Source organism: Marmota marmota, unplaced genomic scaffold, assembly GCF_001458135.2.
Source record: "Marmota marmota marmota unplaced genomic scaffold, marMar, whole genome shotgun sequence".
NCBI classification, from domain to species: Eukaryota; Metazoa; Chordata; class Mammalia; order Rodentia; family Sciuridae; genus Marmota; species Marmota marmota.
Genome location: NW_026000174.1, coordinates 61,217,096 through 61,239,670, shown reverse-complemented (window position 1 = coordinate 61,239,670; position 22,575 = coordinate 61,217,096). Strand labels below are relative to the sequence as shown.

Here is a 22,575-nt window from a genome sequence, read left to right as displayed (position 1 = left end):
ACACGCGGGGCTTCGTTGGGGGTGACATTGGACTCTTGGAACATAACTCCCCAGTGGGCCTCTTCTCCCATGTTAGGGCCCATGTCCTGTTCTGTGCTCTCCAGTGATTCTCAGTCTGTTCTGATTCAAGTGTATGATCTCTGCTTCTGAAATTCCATGAGATCTTATCATTTTAAAATTTCTTCCTTGCTACCCATTTTAATTTGGACATAAGAGTCCATTGTTCTTAAAACCTATTCTTTTTCTCACTACTGATGTCCCATAGCCAAATCATAGACCAAGCTTGAGAGTACTCAGTTTTGGGGCTGTCTTTAGCTGACAGATCTGTCTCGTGGCAAGTTCCATATTGTAAAAGATTTAAGTTGAATTGATTCTTGCATAGAAAGAGTATTTTCAACTTCTTTATTTGAATTAAAGCCTTTGGAAAATATCCTTCCAAAACTAACTACTTTTGCCTAACATCTGTCTCTTTAGCCTGTGACACTTCAATTTACAAATCTATTCCATGAAGACATCACGGTGGCTGATGTTAACACACATGATCACAGTTAGCATGTACCATGTTATACAACAAATGATAAGGAGTTTGCATACAAGTGTGTTTTGTGTGTGCAGGTATAATGTAGTTAGTATTATTCTTCATTATGTTTTATTTGTGCATTGGAATTATGCATAGCAGTGGAATTAGTTGTGACATATTTGTACATAAACAAATATAATTGGATCAACTTCATTCCCCAGAACCTCCTGTTTTCCTTCAATTCTCCTTTTCCAAATCCTGCTCCTCTACTCTACTGGTTTCACTTCCATTGGGTTAATTGGTGCATATAATTATACCTCAAATTGGGATTCATTATTCTATGTACATGGAAGGAAAGGGGAGGTAATGGGGAAAAATGGACCAAATTACATTAATTATTATAATTCTTTATCCATAAGGACACTGAGAATTTGAGATGGTGTGTGATACTCTAATATTATACACATATTATGAGAAAGACTCAAGGTTCTAGACTTAAAGTCACCTTCCAAAAATAAGCATGAAATGGTTGAAAGGCAGGACAGAACATGTTAATTCATTTAGAACCCTTTTGTAGTGTAAAGAAGATCATTTTTTATTCTAGGTTTCTTTTTGTTGTTTTTTGATTTTTAATCTCCACAGAGATGCAAATAATATCACCACATAATCAATCAGGGCTTCAACTATCTTAATGTTAGTTTATAATTTTTAGGATACAATGTGATTTGTCATATACATCACTAAATCCACTATAATACATAATTTGTCATTGATTTCCCAGTCTGAACCTCACCATTTGAGAAATATTTGTAAAACACTTCTTTCCATTCATATATGTCATAGTAGGTGTAGACAGGCCACTGCTTTTACATGACTTAAACTTCTCACTAAAATGTTTATGGACTGCTGAAACTTACTAGTTTGCAAGAAAACAAAACACAGTCAGTCCATAATAGTCAATCTGAAATCATAAAATCAGCAATGGGTATTGTACAGGTTCCAAATCTCTAAAGCAGGGACATGAAAAAAAGAAGATTAACAGATCAAGTTCTGATTTTGCCATTAATTCTTTCTGTGTCTTTCAAAAAGCCACATACCTCCTCTGTATTTGTAAGATAAACATGAAAGATTGCTTCTCTCCCACACTCCACAGTTGGTAGGTAGCTTGTTAATTCATTTAGGACACTTCTGTAGTTTAAAGAAGATCATTTCACTTTTCTGAATTTTTTATTTGTTTGGCTTTGTTTGTTTGTTTTCACCTCCAGTGTTAGGTGAATGTATAAAAAAAGGAGAAAATCTCCAGCTTATATCTTATTTTTTTTTATTTTTGTTACTAGAGAGAATCCCTGGCCTCATTTTGTCAGTCATAAAACAGATTCCCCTCAATTTTTAGAAAAAACATTGAAGCCACCTCTTGCTGTTTTTAAGTAACCTCAGTAAGATAGCTGTCCTTACTTCTGCATGAATCCCAGAAAGCAGGTGCTTACCAGCTTGCCGGGGGAGAAAGAACATCCCATCCAAGATGTCAGTCTGATCATAAAGTCAGCCTTGGGGTACCTCATACCTTCTCTTAGAGGATCTCTCTCAGGTAGTCGTCAAAGTATCCAAGTTGTCTAAGGCATGGAAAAACAGAGGAAAGAACATTAACATGGATCATATTCTGAATTTACTGTTAATACTTTGTTTCATAGAGGGATCTCTTATCTCCTCCTCATTTGCAAAATAAACATGATAAGATTATATCTTTCATGTAATTCATTGAATGTGCCTGTAGAAACTAAAACAAAAATAAATAACAAATAACAGAGATTTATAAAACATCCTGTGAGAGGTTATCATTTAAATGTCAATGAAGAAAACTTTCATCATCGAGGGTCTCCCTGACCATGGTTGAAGTCCTATAGCAAATCCTCACGTCAGAAGAAGGCCTGAATGTGCTCTCAGTGATTGTCCTTCACACAGTAAACAATGACCAGCGAAGCACAGCATGGCGTGCGTTCACTCCGAGCAATGTATATTGAGTCATGTTGGGACTTCAGAGGCAAACGCATGGGGACCTGGAGAGAATTATAGAGACCTGGAGATCTCTGGAGGTTTCCCATGAGGCAGCTCCAGCCCTTGATCTTGCTTTCCTAGGGAAAAAGCAATTAAACTATTTGAGGAAATTGACTTAGTTATGATTAGTTATTTTACCATGTATGAATGCTTTTGTATCACTTGGGTTTTTCTTCTTTCTAGATTTTCTAAATAACTCATTATGTTCATAAAGCAATAGCCACATATACTAGTGGATAGGCCTAAGGATTTTGTCTAATGTGTAGTCACTAACCACTATGACAATCACCTAAACCAATTCCGGGCTTCTCTCATGATTTCTTTTCCTACCTACTCCCACTGGCATCAAAGAAACTGTATTTTCACAAATATTTTTGCCTTTGTTAGCAGTTCCTTGACTATATGATCTCTGAGTCTGACATCTTTAGCTCATCATTTCACATCCATCCCTGTGGCCACCCGTGAGACAGAAGAGGTTGTTGTTTTTTTTGTTGTTGTTGTTGTTTTTTTGGGGGGGGTTATTGAACAGTAGCATCTATTATGTGGAATTCACAAGGTTTTGTTTTGTTTTGTAATGTTGGGATTGAATCCATAATCTCTTTCAAGCTACACAAGCTCTCTACCACTAAGCCACATCCCCAGCCTGACTTTACAGATTTTTGGCTCTGCAGTTGAGGAGCATTTATGTTGGTTTTAGTGTTTTGTGGTTATAAATAAGGCTGTGAATATAAACAAGACTGATGCACAAACATCTGTTGGAGCAGCTGCATGGACATGGGCTTTCATGTCACATGAGTAAATGTGTTGAGTCAAGTTGATTTGTCAAAGTCAGGTGTTTTTTTTTTATTTTAATAAAAAACTGCTGAACTGTTTTCTAAAGAAATTGTTGCAATTTGAACTCATACCAGCCAGTCACTTACATAATCTAATACCTTTATCAACATTTGTTATTTTAAGTTTTAAAATCATTGCTTTTATTTTACTTTCATTTTTGGTCATTCTTTAACATATCTAAAGAAATTTTAGTGAATATATTTGTTTCTTCTTCTTATATACCCACCAAAATTATTATTATAGTTTTAGTCTAGAAAAGCTTTTAAAATTTTCTTACAATGAAAGAGGAACATTCATTTTCCTCATTTACATACTTGCCTCTCAGTCCACAGTACCAAGAACACTTATCATAACTTTCTCAGGGCAGGAAGATATCACGTTGGCTCTCCCAGGTCATGCGCAAGCTAGCCCCCCTGCAGATTTGGACTTCTCAGCCTTCATAATAACATGAACCAATTATTTCATATTTTGTATGTGTTTGTGTATATAATATGGGTATATATATATATGCATATATATAAAATATATACACAAACATATATATAGAATGTATATGTACATATATATAGAATAGAATAGAAATCATTATGACTATTTTTAGTAGTTTTGTAGGGTTTTTATTTTTGGCAGGGCTAGAGCTCAAACCCAAAGCCTTGTGCATGATAGACTGTGCTCTGCCACTGAGCTACACTTCCACCTCAATTTTCAGTTGTAAAGACAGTATGGTAGTCCATAGTGTGATCTGACAAGAGAGGAACACAAAATACAACCTTTGAATACGCACAATAAAATAATTTAAAAAAACACAAATATCTGAGTTAACATATGCTATAATATATTTGAAAGTTGTGGTCCCCACCCCCCCTGAAACTCACATGTTGGAACCTAAGACCTATTATGATTCTGATAAGAGGTGGGCCTTTAGAATGTGATTGAGTTTCCTTTTAGGAGGTGATTAAGTTCTGCCACCATGATTAGGATTAGTGCACTTATAGAAGGGCTTGAGAAAACCTGCTGGGTCCTGTTTTTCGAAGAGGTCCTCTTTTTCCACTCTTTTACGAAGTTATGCAGGGGTTCAAATCTTAGACTTCTATTCACCAATATAGATCTGGTTACAGCCATTGTTTAGTGTCCAGTATGTCGCAGCAGACACTAACTCCATGTCCCTGATTGGTGCCATTCCTTAGTATAACCAGCCAGTGAGCTGGTGCCAAGTAATCCTACTTGGCCACACCATTGTGGAATGGAAGCATTTTATTTTCACTGGAATAGACACTTATCACATATACAGGCTTCCCTTCCTTTCATGCAATGCTTCTACCAAAACTACCATTTGTGCAGTGATAGAAAGCCTCATCCTCTATAATAATATTCCAGTAGAATTGCTACCAATTATTATTTCACAGAAAAGGGAGTGGGACAATGGGTCCATATTCATGGAATTCACTGGGATGCCCTCACCCCATCATTCTGAAGTAGCTGACTTGATGGAATGCTGCAATAGCTTTTCAAAGACACAGTTACAGGGCTGGTTGTATGCAATACTCTGTAGGTCCTATGCATTGGTCTCATGTCTATATGCTCAAAATTAGAATCCCATATTTGTTTTTTTCCCCATTGCTAAGATGCATAGGTCAAGGGGCAAAGGGGTGACAAAGAAAATGACATCAATGCTAGTGAGAAATTCTTCCACCAGAAGACACAAGAGTGGTTCTAGAGAGTGGAAGTTAAGATTGGTGCTCAACCACTTTGAGCTCTCCATGTTTCTGAAATGAAAGGTTGTGAAAAATTTTAAGTATTCTCTGGTGATTGACACTGACTAGCGAAGGGACTTCTACTTCACTGTGGAGGTAAAGAAGAATATACTTGGAGTGCAGGAGACCCCCTTGGGACTCCTTTCACTATTAGTATGCAACTAATAATGAGGAGGTTATGCAAGAGTTCAAAACATAGACTCTGAGAAGGTCCTGCTGTCCTTTATGAATAATGACTCTCCTTTTGTAAAACAGATATTGAGAAATAGAAAGATATTGGGCATTGGCAGACACTGAAACCCTAACCATGGGCCCCAAATTACCAGCAACCTTAGCTGCTTATTGTAAATTGTATTTCAATTGACTAAAAGGAAAAATCCAATGGTTCAATTAAGGAAGGACTATTAGAACTTGTAGGATTATAGTTTTGGGTGAGCCCACCAATTAAGAGCCATGACCACCTGACATGCTTACTGAAGACAAAGGTAATAACAGAATGGGGAGCAGAAACATGTAGTTATGAACACCAGCTTTTACCACTTGCTCATTAAAAAAAAATCAAGGTTGTTATTCAAAGAATATTTCTTCCTTATTTTGTTATGGTAATATGTGCGCATGCCTAATGCAGTCATTGTCTTCCCTATCACACCAAAAACATTCACTGGAGAGAAGATAGCCTCTTCAACAAATGGTATTGGAAAACTTAGAAATCCACATGTGACAAAATGAAATTAAATTCATGTCTCTCACCAGGCATGAGACTCAATTTAAAGTGAATCAAAGACTAGAACAGAGACCCTACACTTAATGGAAGAAAAAGTAGGCCCAAATTTTCAATATGTCGGCTCAGGATCTGACTTCCTTAACAAGACTCCTAAAGTACAAGAATTAAAATCAAGAATCAAACTCCTAATGTTTTTGAGAGGAAACAATGAATACACATAGCAGGTGCAGCTTTTACTAAGCTTAGGTAAAGTATATCATCAGAGAGATTCATCCACACAAGTCATTTTACCAACTTGAGAAGTTGTCTAAATAGCAGTTCACAAAGCACAGAATTTTAAAATTAAGTACATGATCAATTAAAATTCTTTAATTTGACAGTAACCCTGTGCATAAAATTCTGGAGATTTTTAGAGTAGAGGTTTTTAAAAGAATACATAATACATAATGTATGTATTCTTCCCAATTTCAATTCGATTTCTTTATCATTCCTTTCCCTTTTCTCATGGTTACAGAACATCTTGTGATTCTCAGGTAACACTGATGGAGAACAGGACGGAAGTGACACACTTCATCCTGCTGACTGATCAATGACCCAGGTCTATAAGTCCTCCTTTTTGTGACCTTCCTCCTCATCTACACCATCACTCTGGCTGGGAACCTGGGGATGATCCTGGTTCCTAGTATTATCTTGGACTCCTGTCTCCACATTCCCATGCACTTTTCCCTGGGTAACCTGTCTCTGGTGGACTTTTGCTACTCTTCAGCTGTTACTTCCAAGATCATGGCTAGTCTCCATCTAGGAGACAAGGTCATTTCCTACAATGCGTGTGCTGTTCAGATACACTTCTTTGGAGCCTTTGGTACTGTTGAAAATTACCTCCTAGACTCAATGGACTCTATTGCTACGCAGCAGTGTGTAAGTCCCTGCATTACACCACTACCAAGACAACTAGGTTGTGTTCATATCTGGTTGTGGGCTCTTATATTGTTGGTTTCCTTAATGCCTCCATCTATACCGGGGACACATTCAGCCTCTCCTTCTGTAAGTCCAACCTGGTCCATCATTTCTTCTGTGATATTCCAGCACTTATGATTCTCTCTTGCTTTGAAAGACATGTGAATGAGCTGGTTCTTATTTATGTAGCAGCTTCAACATCTTTTTTGCTGTTATCAATATCTTAATATCCTACATGTTCATTTTCATCACAATCCTGAAGATGTGCTCAGGAGCAGGACATATGAAGGCTATGTCCACCTGTGCCTCCCACTTCACTGTAGTCTCCATTTTCTATGGGACTGTTATCTTCAGGTACTTACAGCCCAGCTCCAGTCACTCCATGGACACAAACAAACTTGCATCTGTGTTCTACACTATGGTCATCCTGATGCTGAACCCCGTGGTCTACAGCCTGAGGAACAAGGAGGTCAAGAGTGCATTTACAATGATCTTTCTGAAGCCCAAATAATCTTTATGAGTCTACTTTTTTACTCTTTTGAGATGTACAGTATCTATATTCATTTCTTTCAAATTTCCTCTATATAATGTGGCACATATTAAACCTTACACCATATTCAGGTTCCTGAGAGAGAACTCTGTCTCCCCAAACATTTAAATTTCCCATCTAATTTTTACCACATATCAGTGCAGATACATGTAAAACAAGTGCACAAGGAAGAACATGAATACAAACATTGCATTAAGGTGTCCTGAGAGAATGCAGACAGATGGGTATATGGAAATGTCCCAGAATTAAGTGCCATCTCTAACGTGTGTTGCTGACTTCTACATGTTAGTATATCCCTTAACTGAATGAAGGAATAGCTAGATAGGTAATAAAACACCTTGGGTGTTCGTGTGTCCGTGAGTCTGTTTCCTAAACAGACTACTATTTGAATCAGTAGATTTAACTAAAGATCTTCCCTCATAATATGGGTGAATTCAGTCTCTCTCTGTCTCTCTTTCCCCCCCTGTCTTTCTCCTCCTCTTCCTCCTCCTTCTCCCTATCCCCCCCCCACCCGTCGTGCACTGATACATATGTTTACTTTCTCGGGTCTTTGAACCAGATTGAATTACACTTCAGTTCCCTTGACATCCAGCTTTCATACAGCCCAGTGTGGGTCTACGAGGCTTTCATAACCTCAAGAGCACATACATGTAATAAGTCTCCTCTTATACTTTTGTACATGTTCTATTGATGGTGTTTCGCTACAGAACCCTGATTCATAGACAAGCTTTTAAGGATTATGAAAACATGGTACAGTATCAAATCAACTCTGTGATTCTTCTTTGCTATTTTTAACAAGAAACACATGCATCTGGCACCTCATATGAATTAGTGAATCTGTCTGAATGTATTATGTTATACAACCATTATATTCATGATTTAAATTTTGAAGGAATAAAATAGTCTTCTTACTAGTTAAATGAAAGAATAATAAAAGCAGTTTTTAATATGTTTATCTACCACTACTTCAATTTTTTAGACATGGTAAAAATTGCACAGAGAAACCAATAATGCTGTACATTTTTCTTTCTGTAAGTGCTTTGAAATTGTTAGTGCTCCTATTATTATTTTTTTAATTTTGTTGAGTTTTTTTCTCTACTGTCATTTCCCTAATGTTTTACTTCAGTCCATTCTCTCTGATTTCTGTGCTATTTCTTCACAAATTTCTTCACCTTGTTCACGTCTCTGGGTGTTTGCACTTTTTGTTCCCTGTGAGGAACACCCTCATACCATTCAGGTCTTTTCTTACCCCATCCTAAAGTCCTTCCCTGACCACAAACTGTCTCATTACCCTGTTATTATAAACACTTTCCTACTATATATTTACTTACTAGTTTCCTATTTTTTCCCAATCAGAATGTAAACTCCATAAGAGCAAGGACTTCCTGTTTTGTTCAAACATGACCATCAGTAATTGCATAGATACCTGTTTCATAGTAGATTATCAATACATATTTGTTAGAAGGGTGAATAAAATAGTTAAGCTTATTACAAGTCTGTTGACCTTTGTTGATTGCCAAGTCTTTCATGAGATAAACCATCTAGATAAACATGCATTGTAGGGACACAGTGAATTTTTTCCTTTTCTGCAACAGCTTTACTACATTGTCTCTCAATTCTCACATGCCTCACTTTATTGGGGGACAGGGGAATACCAGAGATTGAACTCAGGGGCACTTGATTGCCGCAGTCCGGCTGACAAACAACTTGTGTAGATTGATACAGCAGGAGAGGGAGCCGTTTATTGTAGGACAGGAGCAGTATCTATACATTCCACACAGCTTATCTAATTAGCATAAACTAGATACATCAGTCAACCAATCAGGAATCTCCACACTTAATGGCTCGCTTTTGTTACTTCTCAAACCACTCCCTCTGGCATTTTGCCAGGCACCATCCAGACTTGTTTACAAACTCTAACATTCCCCTGGCAAAATGCCAGGTGTTATTTTGACTTGTTTACAGACTCTAACACTTGATCACTGAGCCTCATCTGCAGCCCTATTTTGTATTTTATTTAGAGACAGGGTCTCACTGAGTTGCTTAGCCCATTGCTTTTGCTTAGGCTGGCTTTGAACTTGCAATCCTCCTGCCTCAGCCACACGAGCCTCTGGGATTACAGGCATGTGTCACCGTGCCCAGCACATGCTACACTTTTAAGGAAATCATTTCCTAGAAATTCCACCATGGAGTAGATCATTTCAAACACTCATAATTTTTACTTACAAGTGGTGTGTCATTAAATGGCAAGTAAAATGTCAATTGAGTACTATTCAGGAAACCATAAATTCAGTATGAGATGAATTAAAGTTTTCCCTCATTGTTATATTTTTAAAACTGCTTCACACACATAATACAATTAATTGAAAATATTCAAAAAGTCCACGTGGAATATACACACGACAGTATTTGTCAATAGAAGTTATAAGGTATATTCAATATGCCTATATCATGCACTATATCCTGGATTTTAAATTTAATCCTCAAAAAACTCAATATTATACAATACTCAAGCATAGTACTGTGCCCCCATGGGTAATTTTTTATTGCTATGCAATAACAGGCATCAACATCAATATATCTGGGACTGAATGTGCTAATATGGCCATACTGATACTTTGGAATAGTGTAGTTAACACTAACATTCAGTTCTTCACTTGTGGTGATATTTCTCCACTTGGAAAATTTTTAAATCATGTTTTCAATATTTTTAATTTTGAAGTTATTTTGTACTGGTAGAAAAATTTCAAACAGTGCATAGTGTGATTGACATACCAAATGCTGACAGGTTCCTTAATGGCCCTAAGAATGGTCAGGTTATGTTTTCCAAAACTTTTTACTGTTATTCTCCATGGCTCAGAGGAACTATGCAGGTATGATCAACTTAAGACTCTCAGGTCTGAGAAGTCATTGAAATTAACCATGCATGCCTTAAAGCCAATTCCATGCATATGATGAAAGGAAGTTAGAAAAACTTAACCACAGGAATCAGGGAAGTTGGCAACAAGACCACAGATACAGCACTGAAGTGGTGTTACCATTGATGCTGGCAGCCACCTCCAGGTGGAAGGGATAGATGATGGAGTGGCACCCAGAAATTATATAGAGACCAGGGATCTGATGCCACTTTGACTGCAGCTCAGGAAGATGGGTTTCAGACTTTTGTTTTCCAGAACTGTCAAAGAATCCATATGTACCATCAAAAGTTTCATATTTGCAATCCTGTTAGAGCAGCCATAGGAAACCGGCAAAAACACTCGTGGGGTCTCTTTCCTGTCATCATACATTACAATTATATGCTAGTTTGAGAGAATTCAGAGTGAACTCATTTGTTCCTGGACTTTCCTTTGTTGAAAAATAATTTATTATTTGCACTTTTCATAAGTATATTCAGAGTTCTTTTTTCTTTGTAGTTCATTTTGCTAGTGTGGGTATTTCAAGGAACTTTGTATTTTTTCACTATTTTCCAATCTGTTGTTGTATTCACAAAATTCTAATTGTTTATATATATATAAACAACAAAATATACATATTTTATTAATAATATATATTTGTACTGTTATAAATAATAATATAAAATATATGAATTTTAAAATATATATTTTCTAAAATATATATTTTTTTCTCTTACTTGGACCCCATTCAATCCTAGCAGATTTCAGGTCACTGGGAAAATGGGCTTGAGTAACACCAAAAAAAGGATAGGTTGCCTTTAAAACTCAGAGACAACTGCTCATTTATGTATATGTTAGAAAGACAGGCCAGATGAAGTAATTTATCCTTTACTTTCAAATAAATATCTCAAGATATAACAAACAACTGAATTTCTTGAAAGTTCACTGAGGAAAATGGCCCCTACCATTTATTTCCCACACACTGACACTCAAATGGCTTTCTAATAATACTAGAATATTTGTGAATTCTCCCTCACTATATCCAATCCCCATAATGTCATCCATCTAATGGGCCCAAGTGGTATCTTGTGGAAAGGAAAATTGATCAAGTTCCCTGAGGATTAAATTACCAAGTAGCCCAGGGGATGAAGCAGCCCTGAGGTGGGACATTGAAAGTGTTTTTAGCAGATAGCTTCTGGTTATCATCACTAACAAGGATAAAAATCAAAACAAACAAACAAAAAAACCAGCTACCACCCAAATACCAGATGATGTGTTAATTGCTCACAAAAAAACCCACATCTAATATAGTGACTATCATTTGAGTGTACATTCTATTTTAACTCCCCATAACTTACTTTTGTTCTCCAAGATACGTCTGCTTTGTGCACTGGCCAAACAGTTAATATGATGGCTGTATCGTGGGACTCACCACCTTTGCACTTGAAGTCCTCGATGGTGGAATCATTCTGAAATTCCTCCAAGCACGTGGAATTGCTTTTGACATACTGTTTGTCAGGTATATGCATTTGCATTGACTTCCCCATGGCCTTTCCAACCATAACAGCTGCCCTTCATAGGTCAGCAAATGATATGGAAATTCTGCCAATGGCTAAGTGTAACTGTTTTAGTTATGCATTCTGAAACTCTGGTCATAACCACATAATGGTATGGGGATGCACTGGGCCCAATGGGCCACTCGTTAATATTACTGGTGTGAGATTAGTAGCAGACGACAGTAATGCTTTTCATCTAAAAATAGCATCAGTTTCAGAGCTAAAGTCCAGTAGTCATCCAAAGTCCCAGTTATCTCCTTTTTCTGGTTTACATTACTCTGATAAAGGATTATAAAATATATTGGAGAAGGTTTAGATAAAATATACAACATACATCTTTGTGAGTTATTGGGATCCTGTTGCCATTAACTGGTTCACCTATGAGAATAGACTGAGTGATAATGTCTCTTGGCTTTTCTGATTCTCATGGACTTGTTCACTTGACTAGAATCTCTGCTCACACACATCAAATAATAATTAATAGTGTGGCTTTCTATTTCACTTCCAGGAACTCCGTAATCACCTTGCCAATACCACAAGACTCACACATCAGAATATTTTGACTGCTGCTTTCAACTTTCTGTGCATTTTGACAACATCACACAGCTTTCCTGCCACGTCAGGAAGCTTCACTATGATTATTTCACCAATTCAGAGACCTCACTTCTCATTTGATGGTTGGCCTAAAAAGTGGTGTGATTACAGAGTTCTTCAAAGGTGTTTTGGCTCCCCTCATAAAATTATTTTCTCTTATAGTTGTGGTAAAAGGTGTGTTTCCTAGGCCTTCTTGGGGTGCACATGAGGCTTACAATAACAAGTCCATTCTAATAGTCCAATAACCCTAAGCTTTGGAATCTTTGCTTCTACACCATGACAGTGTGTAAGGACTTCAAGTATACATTGTAGGGCACTTAGTGGTCCAAGTTTCAGAAAAGAATGTATGGCTAATTTCCTCAAACACCAGGACAGTCTGACATTACTACTCTCTAGTAGTGGTGGGAAGAAAGGTTTATTCCACTAATAAAGAAGATGAATCAGAATTTAGGATTTCCGTTTATTTATCTTCATTGCAGTCTTCTCAAATTTGCTGATTACAACATCTAGATCTTCATGCACAACCCATGGCATCACTTTTGTAGTAGATTCCCTGCCAGATTAAAAATTTAATTTGCATTTTAAATCAACCTGTCACACGGCCAAAGTGGAGACTATTATATCTTCATAAAGTGGAAGGCAGAGAGACAACAAAAGAATAGCTAGTTCCCAAAGCTCTCCTGTAACCACACTAAATCCAATTGCGAGGGAATATTTAAATCGCCTTCTAGAAGATACTTAATCAATTATTAAAGGTTCCACCTTTTAAAACCATCAAATTTGGTCTTAGTCTCCAAAAAATAATTTGGGAGATTTAAGTACTTTTAAATTATAGCAAATGTTCACTTGGGTGCATGGGATTACAGTAGTTGATTTATGTGAGTATTCAATGTTGCTGTTTTGTGTGTCTTTATTGCTAGATCATGCCATGAACTAACATGATCTCTTCACTATCAAAAACAGAGTCTTGAGTGATTTTAGATCTGACCCATCTGATAGGGCTCCATTTCCCCATCTCTAGAACCAATTCAGGAAACTCATCCTTAAAATAGGTCTCCTCTAGATCCAATTTCAATACAAAATTCTGTTTTAAAAAAGGTTATCAGATATTCAGAAGAAATAAAACTAATAGAATATCTCATAAGTTATTTTTATCTACTTATGGAATTGGTTCCCATGAATATGGAGACTGAGAAGACCAATATGCAAGAGGGAGCATGCTCAAGACCTGGAAGAACCAGTAGTTCTCTAATTAGTACACTGCCAAAAAAGCTCCAATATTGTATGGAATATCTCCTCCTTTTTCTTGTCATTTTATTAAAAATTACATGTTCATATGTTTGTGTTCATTACCATAGATTTATATTTGATGTTTTATGTATTTAAAAGACCATGAGTGAGGGACAGTGGAATTAAAACAAAAAATGCAATACTATGCAATTATATATATTTTTAATTATTATAGGCAGTCACCTTCAGCAGGACTTTGATATCTTTTCAAAATTGTTTTATTTTTAAGCCAATTATTTTTTATTATGATGATGGACAACCTTATATTCATGTGGGTTCAAGTTATTTTCTGGTGTCACTTCATTTCAGGTTGGAGGGACATTTATGCATTTCTTACAAAGCACCAGTGACCAACCCTCAAGTTTCCTTTATCTCATAAGGTCTCTGTTGTCTGATTCTTGAAGAATAGTTGTTATGATTTAGATATAAACTGTCCCGTGAAAATCTTTTATGTGAGATGATGCAAGAATTATATGGTGAAATGACTAGGTTATGAGAGCCTTCATCAAATCAATGGATTAATCTACTGATAAGGATGAACTGGGTGGTAACTAGAGGTAAGTAGAGGCTGGAGGAAGCAGGCCACTGAGGGGTGCTTTGTGGTTTACATTTTGTTTCTGGTGAGCAGAGATTTTTTCACTCTGTTTCCTGGTTGCAATATTCTGTGTTGCTTTCCTCCACTACACCCTTCCATTGTGATATTCTGCCACACCTGGTTGGGGGGGGGTGGCCTGAGCTATGAAGATGGTCAACAATGCAGTGAATCTCTAAAACTATGAATCTTAATCAACTTTTCTTCCTCTACATTGTTCTTGTCAGGTCTTCACTTGTCACAGTGAAGGGAAGCTGACAGCAACAATAGTTTTATTGTATATAGATTTGTTCAAGATGTTTTCTCTCCTGTTCTCAAATATTGAATATGTCTTCTTACTACTTCTGGATCCATGGTTATTTATGAGAAAAGCCCTATTAATCTGATTAGTAATCCCTCGAGTTACTCAAGATGTAACAAGGTTCTTATCTTTCCGGTTTTTATGTTCCTCTCTTTGACTTTGAACAGTTGAATTATGATGTATGTGTGCATTTCTTTAGGTTTGTACTAAGGCTTCATGGGTTCTATAAACATTTTGGAAAAGGAGGTTCACATCTTTTATCAAATGTGAGCTTCTAGACATATTATATTAACTATTCTTAAATTCTTCCATTCTTCATATTTTTTCTCCTTTTATTCCAGTTATCCATATGTTGGTAACTGTGGGGCAAGCAATAGGTCTGTTAGGCTCCATTAAGTTATTATTCATTCTTGAATCTTTTCTACTCCTTCTACAGAATTATAGTGATTGATTTATCTTCAACATCACTGATTCTTCTACATGCTCAAATCACCACTTAAACTTTCTAATGAACATTTTATTTCACTTACTGTGGTTTTTAGATCTACCTGGGTCCATTTAAATTTTCTTTGTCTTTATTGATATTTAATAATTATGGAAACATCATTTTCCTATATTGCTCTAGTTCCTTGTTCAATATTTCCTCAATTGTTTTGGGTATATTTAAGACAGCTGATCTAGATTCTTTCTAAATATAATGTTCATCCTCTTTCAGGCCAGTTACTGTGAATTTCTGTTTTCTGTGAATGAGAAATATTTTATTATTTATTTTCATATATATTCCTTATGGTTGACAATTGGACATTGGTAATATTTTAGTGTGGTTACACAGTAAATCAAATACTTCTCCATCACCAAGGTCATTGCTTGTTATGGGTGCTGTTGCTAATTTTGTTGAGTTCTCTAAAAATCAATTATTTTGGTTCTGGGTATTGAAGCCAGGGTTCTGTGCATACAAGGCAAGCACTCTACCACTGAGCTATAGTCCCAGTCCCTAAAATACTTTCAAGAGTGTATAGTCTTTGACAATATTGGTCTGAAACCTCTGTCCTTTTCCCTGAGAAAATCGGAAGTTTGACAAATATTTCTTAAATTCCATGCATATTTACTTTCTTCATTATTATTTTTTAAAAATTTTTATTGGTAGATTACAATTACACATAACAGTGGGATTGATTATTCAATATTCATATGTTCATATAATGTAATTTGATCAGTCTCATTCCCCAGGACCTCCTTTTTCTTCACCTCCTCTTTCTCCGCATGATCAACATAGTCTATTCTGTTAATCTGCCTTCTGTTATTATTTTAATTTGTTGATTTCAATTCTCCACAATCAAAATAATTGAAATATAGTTTATACATAATGTATAAAATAATATTTATAATATCATATATAATATATAAATAGTATATAAATATAATAAAATAATATATATAATACAAAATAATATATACTTATATAAATTATATATATACATGCTATGTATATAAACAATAGTTTATATATTATATATGTAAATAATATGTATAAAGTAATATATACACATACTATATATATATAAACTATATATATGTGTGTGTGTGTATATATATATATATATATATATATATATATATATATATAAAGTAGGATTCATTATACTATGATCAGGCATGAACATAGCATAATTCGGTAGATTTCATTCCTTAGTGCTTCCTTATGTCCTCCCCACATACCTTCCCAATCCCCTTCTCTACTCTTTAGATATACCTTCTATTTTTATGATATCACCTTTTTATTCCCCACACACCACTTTCTCTTTGTCCACATATGAGAAAAAGTATTTGACATTTTCTGTCTCTGGCTAATTTCACTTAGCATGTTGGTTTCAAGTTTCATCCGTTTATAAGTAAATGACATGATTTTTTCCTGATTCACTAATAACTAATTTTCTAAAAATACTAAAAAATTCCAAAAATATTAGAAAATTTCACAGGAACCCAGCCTTTAGACTCAGAGAGGTTTCAATTTCTTTGGGGGTATTCTGTGGTGTAACAAGCCCTTGGTATACCTCAAACTACCTTTTACTTCAGTTCTATCATATAAGGAAATGGTAGCTTGCATCTAGACCCCCTATGTAATTCACATTCATCACTCATCTCAGTGGCTGTTTAAGAAGAAAACAAGTTTTGCTAAAGAAATTTCTATAGATGTGTTAAAGAATACCAAAAATGAAAGTATATAAGAAAATAATTTAAAAATTTAAATACCAAATAAAAATAAAAATGTGAAACAACGCAAATAGATTGTTGGTGGGAATTCAAAGGAGAAGAGACTTTCAGAAAATAGTTTCAAATTTTTTTATTCAATCAAGAAGTACTTATTCTTTCACAAATCAACCAGACTCCTTTATATTTACACATGTGCCATAAAGCTGATATTCACACACACCCCCACAAAGTTGAAACAACTATTTAGATCAGTCTGAAGTGTAATGACCAAAGACTAAAGCAAAAGCAAATGGTTCTTACAGAATGGAATTAATGTATAAGCTTACTATTGTTTGATACATGAGTTTCCACAATGATGCAGTTGAAAATAGGAATGGACTTCAAACTCTAAGTAAAAATGTGGAATTCGAAGACAACGTAGTCTAGTACTCCATGTCAATAGCTGGAGACATTCTACCAAAGGGAAAATCAATTGGATGAAAACAGCTGACGAAGGGCAGAATATGGGCAAGTTATCCAATAGGAGCTCAAACGAAAAGCTTTACATGATTGTGGGAGTAGTTACAGGGCCATGCGTTTGACAAAGTCCTTAGAACTACATACTATAAAATGTGTATTTTATTGTATATGAATTATGCATTAACTAGAACTTTTGAAAAACAAAAAGGCAGTACAAAAACCTGTGCATGTTATGGTAGCCTATTGATTCCCACAGGTAGTTTAATTGCTTGTTTCCCAGAAAATAGAATGAGACACTACAGAGAGTCTCACAGGTAAAAATGCTACAGATCTCCAAGTCTATATAATTCTCTCCACATCTCCATGTATTATTCTCAAAAGAAAAAAAAATGCATAGGACTCAATGTCACATTGTTTTTGAAGGAACACATGACATGCCAATGCTTCATTGGTCATTGTTTATTAATCTGAATGATTGTCCTTAGGACACACAGGCCTTCTGACATGAGGACTTGCTAATGGCCTTTAAACAGGGTCAGGGAATCACACAAAGACAATAGTCCCATTGTTTGACATTTAAGCGATAAGTTCATCCCAAGATGTATTAGAGACCTGGCTTCTTGTTGTTTATGGACATAGTCCGTGAATTATGTGGGAGATATAATCTTATCAGCCTTATTTTACAAATAAGGAGGAGAAGGGAGATTCTTCAATGAAACAGAAAGAATTAATGATAAATTTGGAACTTTACCCATGTTTGTGTTCTGTCCTCCATTTCTGCATGCCAGGGACAACTTGGAAAGTTTTGACTACTGCCTGGGAGAGATCCACTCACAGAATATATGCAGTACTCCGTGGTGGATTGTATGATTTCTGACTGACTATTCTGAATTGAGAGTTTTTTTCCCCTCCTACACCAAACTGGTAAGCTCTGTATTCCTTAAATATTCTTAATAAGAAGTGTAATTTATGCAAAAAACCAACAACAGTGCGGTGGCCATAGTACCTGAGAGTTATTTTAAAAGAGAAAGGAATGAATTCAACACTTTTCTGAAAAACTGAGAAGACTCTGGGATATAAATGTCAAAATGCCTGTTACAATTAATTTAGTGATTCTCATGACACATCATGCTTACTTTTACAAAAATACACATGAAAATATGAAAAAGAAGATTCTCTCATTGTTTAGCAGGTGATTTCATCTTGTTCACTATGCATTTATGACTCATTATAGGTCAAACAAACAAACAACCCCTCCCCCTAAAAAAATCCTAGAAGAGTGAAACGATCCTTCTTTAAACTAGAAAGGGGTCCTCAGGATTAAGAAGCTCTGAATTGCCCTCCCTCACCTGCCTGCAGGCTCCTGCTCATCATTACTAGAACTTCCATACACTTTGACAATGAGGGAGCTTAAAGCATTCATTTAGATTCTGGAGAAGATGACATTAAATGTTTCATTTTGAGACTTTCTCATTCTAGCTATATAATTTTGGAAGATCAGAAACTTCTCAAATCCTCAATTTTCTAAAAGACTATATAAAAATAGTATGCTGTCTACCTTACCCACACATGAATGCCTAAAGCCCTTATAATTTCTTGTGGAAATATATGTTGGTTAAGGTGATGTGTGTTACATTAGACCAACACAATGACTTCACAGGAGGCAGGCACATAAAGTGAAGAAGTCAAAGTCCTAGGAGATGTGATGTTAGGAAACAATAATTATTTTGGGGTAGAAATTCTTCCAAAGGCTCAATGCAAATTTTTTAAAAAATAATGTTACTACAAAGAAAATTTGAAATATGATATTACAGGAAAGGGAATATACAGCAAAAGCTAAAGACGGCCCATAAACTGGAAGCTTTTAACCCTGGGTTTCTGAGATTTGTCTATGCAGTGACAGTAGGAGTGAAAGAATATTTGTTGTTGTTGTAAAGAAAAATGAATTCTTCTACTCAAACAAAATATATGCATTTTAAAGAAGACTTTTTAAATTTGTTTTAATTAGCTATACAGACAGTAGTATGCACTTTGATAGATTATATATAATGGAGTGTAATTTCTCATTCTTCTGACTGCACATGATATAGAATCACACTGGTCATATAGTTATATATTTACATAGGGTAATAATGTCTGATTCATTCTACTGTCCTTCATATCCCCATACCCCCCCCCTTTCCCTTCACTCCCCTCTACCTGATCTAAAGTAACTCTATTCTTCCTTAGTTCCCCCACCCCAACCATGGTGAATTAGCATCCACATTATCAGAGAAAACATTCTGCTTTTGGCTTTTGGGGGATTGGCTCATTTCACTTAGCATGATATTTTCCAACTCCATCCATTTACTAGCAAATGCCATAATTTCATTGTTTTTTAAGGCTGAGTAATATTCATTTATACACACACACACACACACACACACACACATACACACCATGTTTTTTATCTATTCATCTGTTGAAATTTTAAGAGTGTGGCCCATTGAAATTACAGGAGCATCAGTCACATGCTTGGGGCAAGGACAGAATGTCAGTGGAGAGATCACAAAATGTCAGTGGACTTAGTGTGGGAGAAATGCTATTTGGGGAGAGAAGCTTCAAAACTTCAAACTCACCCACAACTGAAGTCTGCATGTGAGCATGCCCTCCATCAAATCAAGATAAAGACCATGATCCCATCCTAATAAGAACATGATAGCTACACTCAACAGGCTGTGATTACACCCAGTATTTTGTTGTCTTTTCTGCATATCTTATTTGATTCCCACCATGATACCTCATAATAGTCCTCCTTATGATATTCACTATGCAGATGGACATAATGTGCTCAGGATAGTTGTGTTAGGATTGGTGATTCTTAGTGGTTAATGGTAGGTTTGATGTGAGTTTCTTACTAGAACCCAAACTCTATGTCTGCTAAATCTGATGGCATGGCTTCTCACAAAATCACTTCTGCACGCTGAATAGAGTTCGTCTAGAGCTGTGATCCAAGCCTCTCTTGCTTCATAATTTGCATGAATATTGCAACCAACCAAACTCCTAATATTATTGAGAGGAAACAATGAATACACATCTGATATGTCCAGAGCAGTTGTAGGTCAGTGAGAAACATGGAAGGGCCAGCTTTGACAGCTCAGCAGAAGTATATGGTTGGAGAGATGTACCTACTCTTATGTTATTTTCCAAAGGGTAGTAATTATCTAATCACAGTTTAAATAGCATTAAAATTTTAAAAATTATGTTCATAATTCATTAATGTTCCTCAATTTGACAGTATGTCACCCTGTTACATATACAATTATATATAATTTGTCACAAATAATTATATATATAACTTGTACGCCAAATACGGTTTGTTTGTTTTTTTCCCAAACACGGTTTTAAGTTCAATGCTTTTTCTGAAGAATTTTTAGCATGCAAGTTTTTGAAAGACTACATAGGATACGCATACTTCCCAAGTTCACTATAATTTCCTTATCATTCTTTTCATTTTTCTCATGCTGTAGAATTTCACTGTCTTCTTCAGATAACATAGATGGAGAACAGGACAGAAGTGACACAGTTCATCCTTCTGGGACTGACCAATGACCCAGATCTACAAGTCCCCCTCTTTGTGACCTTCCTCCTCATCTACACCATCACTCTGGTTGGGAACCTGGGGATGATCCTGTTGATTGTCTTGGACTCCCGTCTCCACACTCCCATGTACCTTTTTCTAGGTAACCTGTCTCTGGTGGACTTGTGCTACTCTTCAGCTGTCACTCCCAAGGTCATGAATGGCCTCCTTCTTGGAGACAAGGTCATCTCCTACAATGCTTGTGCTGCTCAGATGTTCTTTTTTGTAGTCTCAGCTACTGTTGAAAATTTCCTCTTGTGCTCAATGGCCTATGATCGCTATGCAGCAGTGTGCAAGCCCCTGCACTACACCACCACCATGACAACAAGTATGTGTATGTGGCTGATCTTAGGCTGTTATGTCATTGGTTTCCTAAATGCCTCCATCCACACTGGGAACACGTTCAGTCTTATGTTCTGTCTTTCCAATGTGGTCCATCACTTTTTCTGTGAAATTCCAGCAGTCATGGTTCTCTCATGCTCGGAGAGACATGTTAATGAGCTGGTTCTTATTTATGTAGCCAGCTTCAATATATTTTTTGGTGTTATAGTTATCATAATATCCTACGTATTCATTTTCATCACAATCCTGAAGATGCGCTCAGATACAGGACATAGGAAGGCTCTGTCCACCTGTGCCTCCCACTTCACTGCAGTCTCCATTTTCTATGGGACTCTAATCTTCATGTACTTACAGCCCAGCTCCAGTCACTCCATGGACACTGACAAAATCATATCTGTGTTCTACACTATGGTCATCCCCATGCTGAACCCTATGGTCTACAGCCTGAGGAACAAGGAGGTCAAGAGCGCATTCACAAAGACAGTTTTAAAGGCAAAATAATCTTTATGATTCTGCTTTTAACTTTTTTGAGATGCATAGTACCTGAACTCATTTCTTTATGATCTTTTCCATGTGATGTGGCACACATTTCATGGTCTTTAATTTTGAAATTATTATGCATTGGTGGAAAAATTCAAACACGGTGCATAGTGTGACTGGCATATGGAATGCTGACAAGCTCCATATTGGCCCTATAATTAGTCAAGTGCTGTTTTCTAAAACCTTTTTTCAGTTATTCTACCTGGCACACAGGAACTAACTATGCAGGTATGATTAACTGAGACTTTTAGGACTGAGAAGCCATTGAAATTAACCATGCATGCCTTAAAGCCAATCCCATGCATATTATGAAAGAAAGTCAGAAAAACATGACCACAGAAAAAGGGGAGTTGGCAACAAGACCATGGATGCAGGGGATGTTACCATTGATGGTAGCCGCCACCTCAAGGTGGAAGGTGTGAATGTGGGAGTTTCACCTAGAGATGATATAGAGACCAAGACTCTGATGACACATTGGTCACAGCTCAGGAAGATGGTTTCAAGCTTCTGGTTTCTGTGAAAGAATTCATATGTGCTGTCTAAACTTCATATATGCAATACAGTTATAGCAACCATAGAAAACAGCCAAAACATGTAGTCTCTTCCATGTCATCATGATACATTACAATTATATGTTAGTTTTGGAGAATGCAAATAGAAACTATCTGCTCCTGGGGTTTGCTTTGTTGGAATATTATTTTTACTAATTGATTATCTGCAGTTTTTATGAGTATATTCAGAGTTCTTTATTATAGTCCATTTTGCTTGTGTGGGTATTTT

At 36.2% G+C, this 22,575-nt stretch overlaps 1 protein-coding gene and 1 pseudogene across 1 annotated transcript; both read left to right on the top strand.

Annotated features, from left to right (window-relative positions):
• Window positions 1-6,553: 6,553 nt before the first annotated feature.
• Window positions 6,554-7,355, top strand: LOC125612038 (annotated as a pseudogene).
• Window positions 7,356-20,829: 13,474 nt separating this feature from the next.
• LOC107135394 (olfactory receptor 5B3-like) lies at window positions 20,830-21,756 on the top strand. The gene has a single exon (XM_015477272.1). The coding sequence runs from the start codon at window positions 20,833-20,835 to the stop codon at window positions 21,754-21,756; it is 924 nt and encodes a 307-aa protein (XP_015332758.1). The 5' UTR covers window positions 20,830-20,832.
• Window positions 21,757-22,575: the final 819 nt, after the last annotated feature.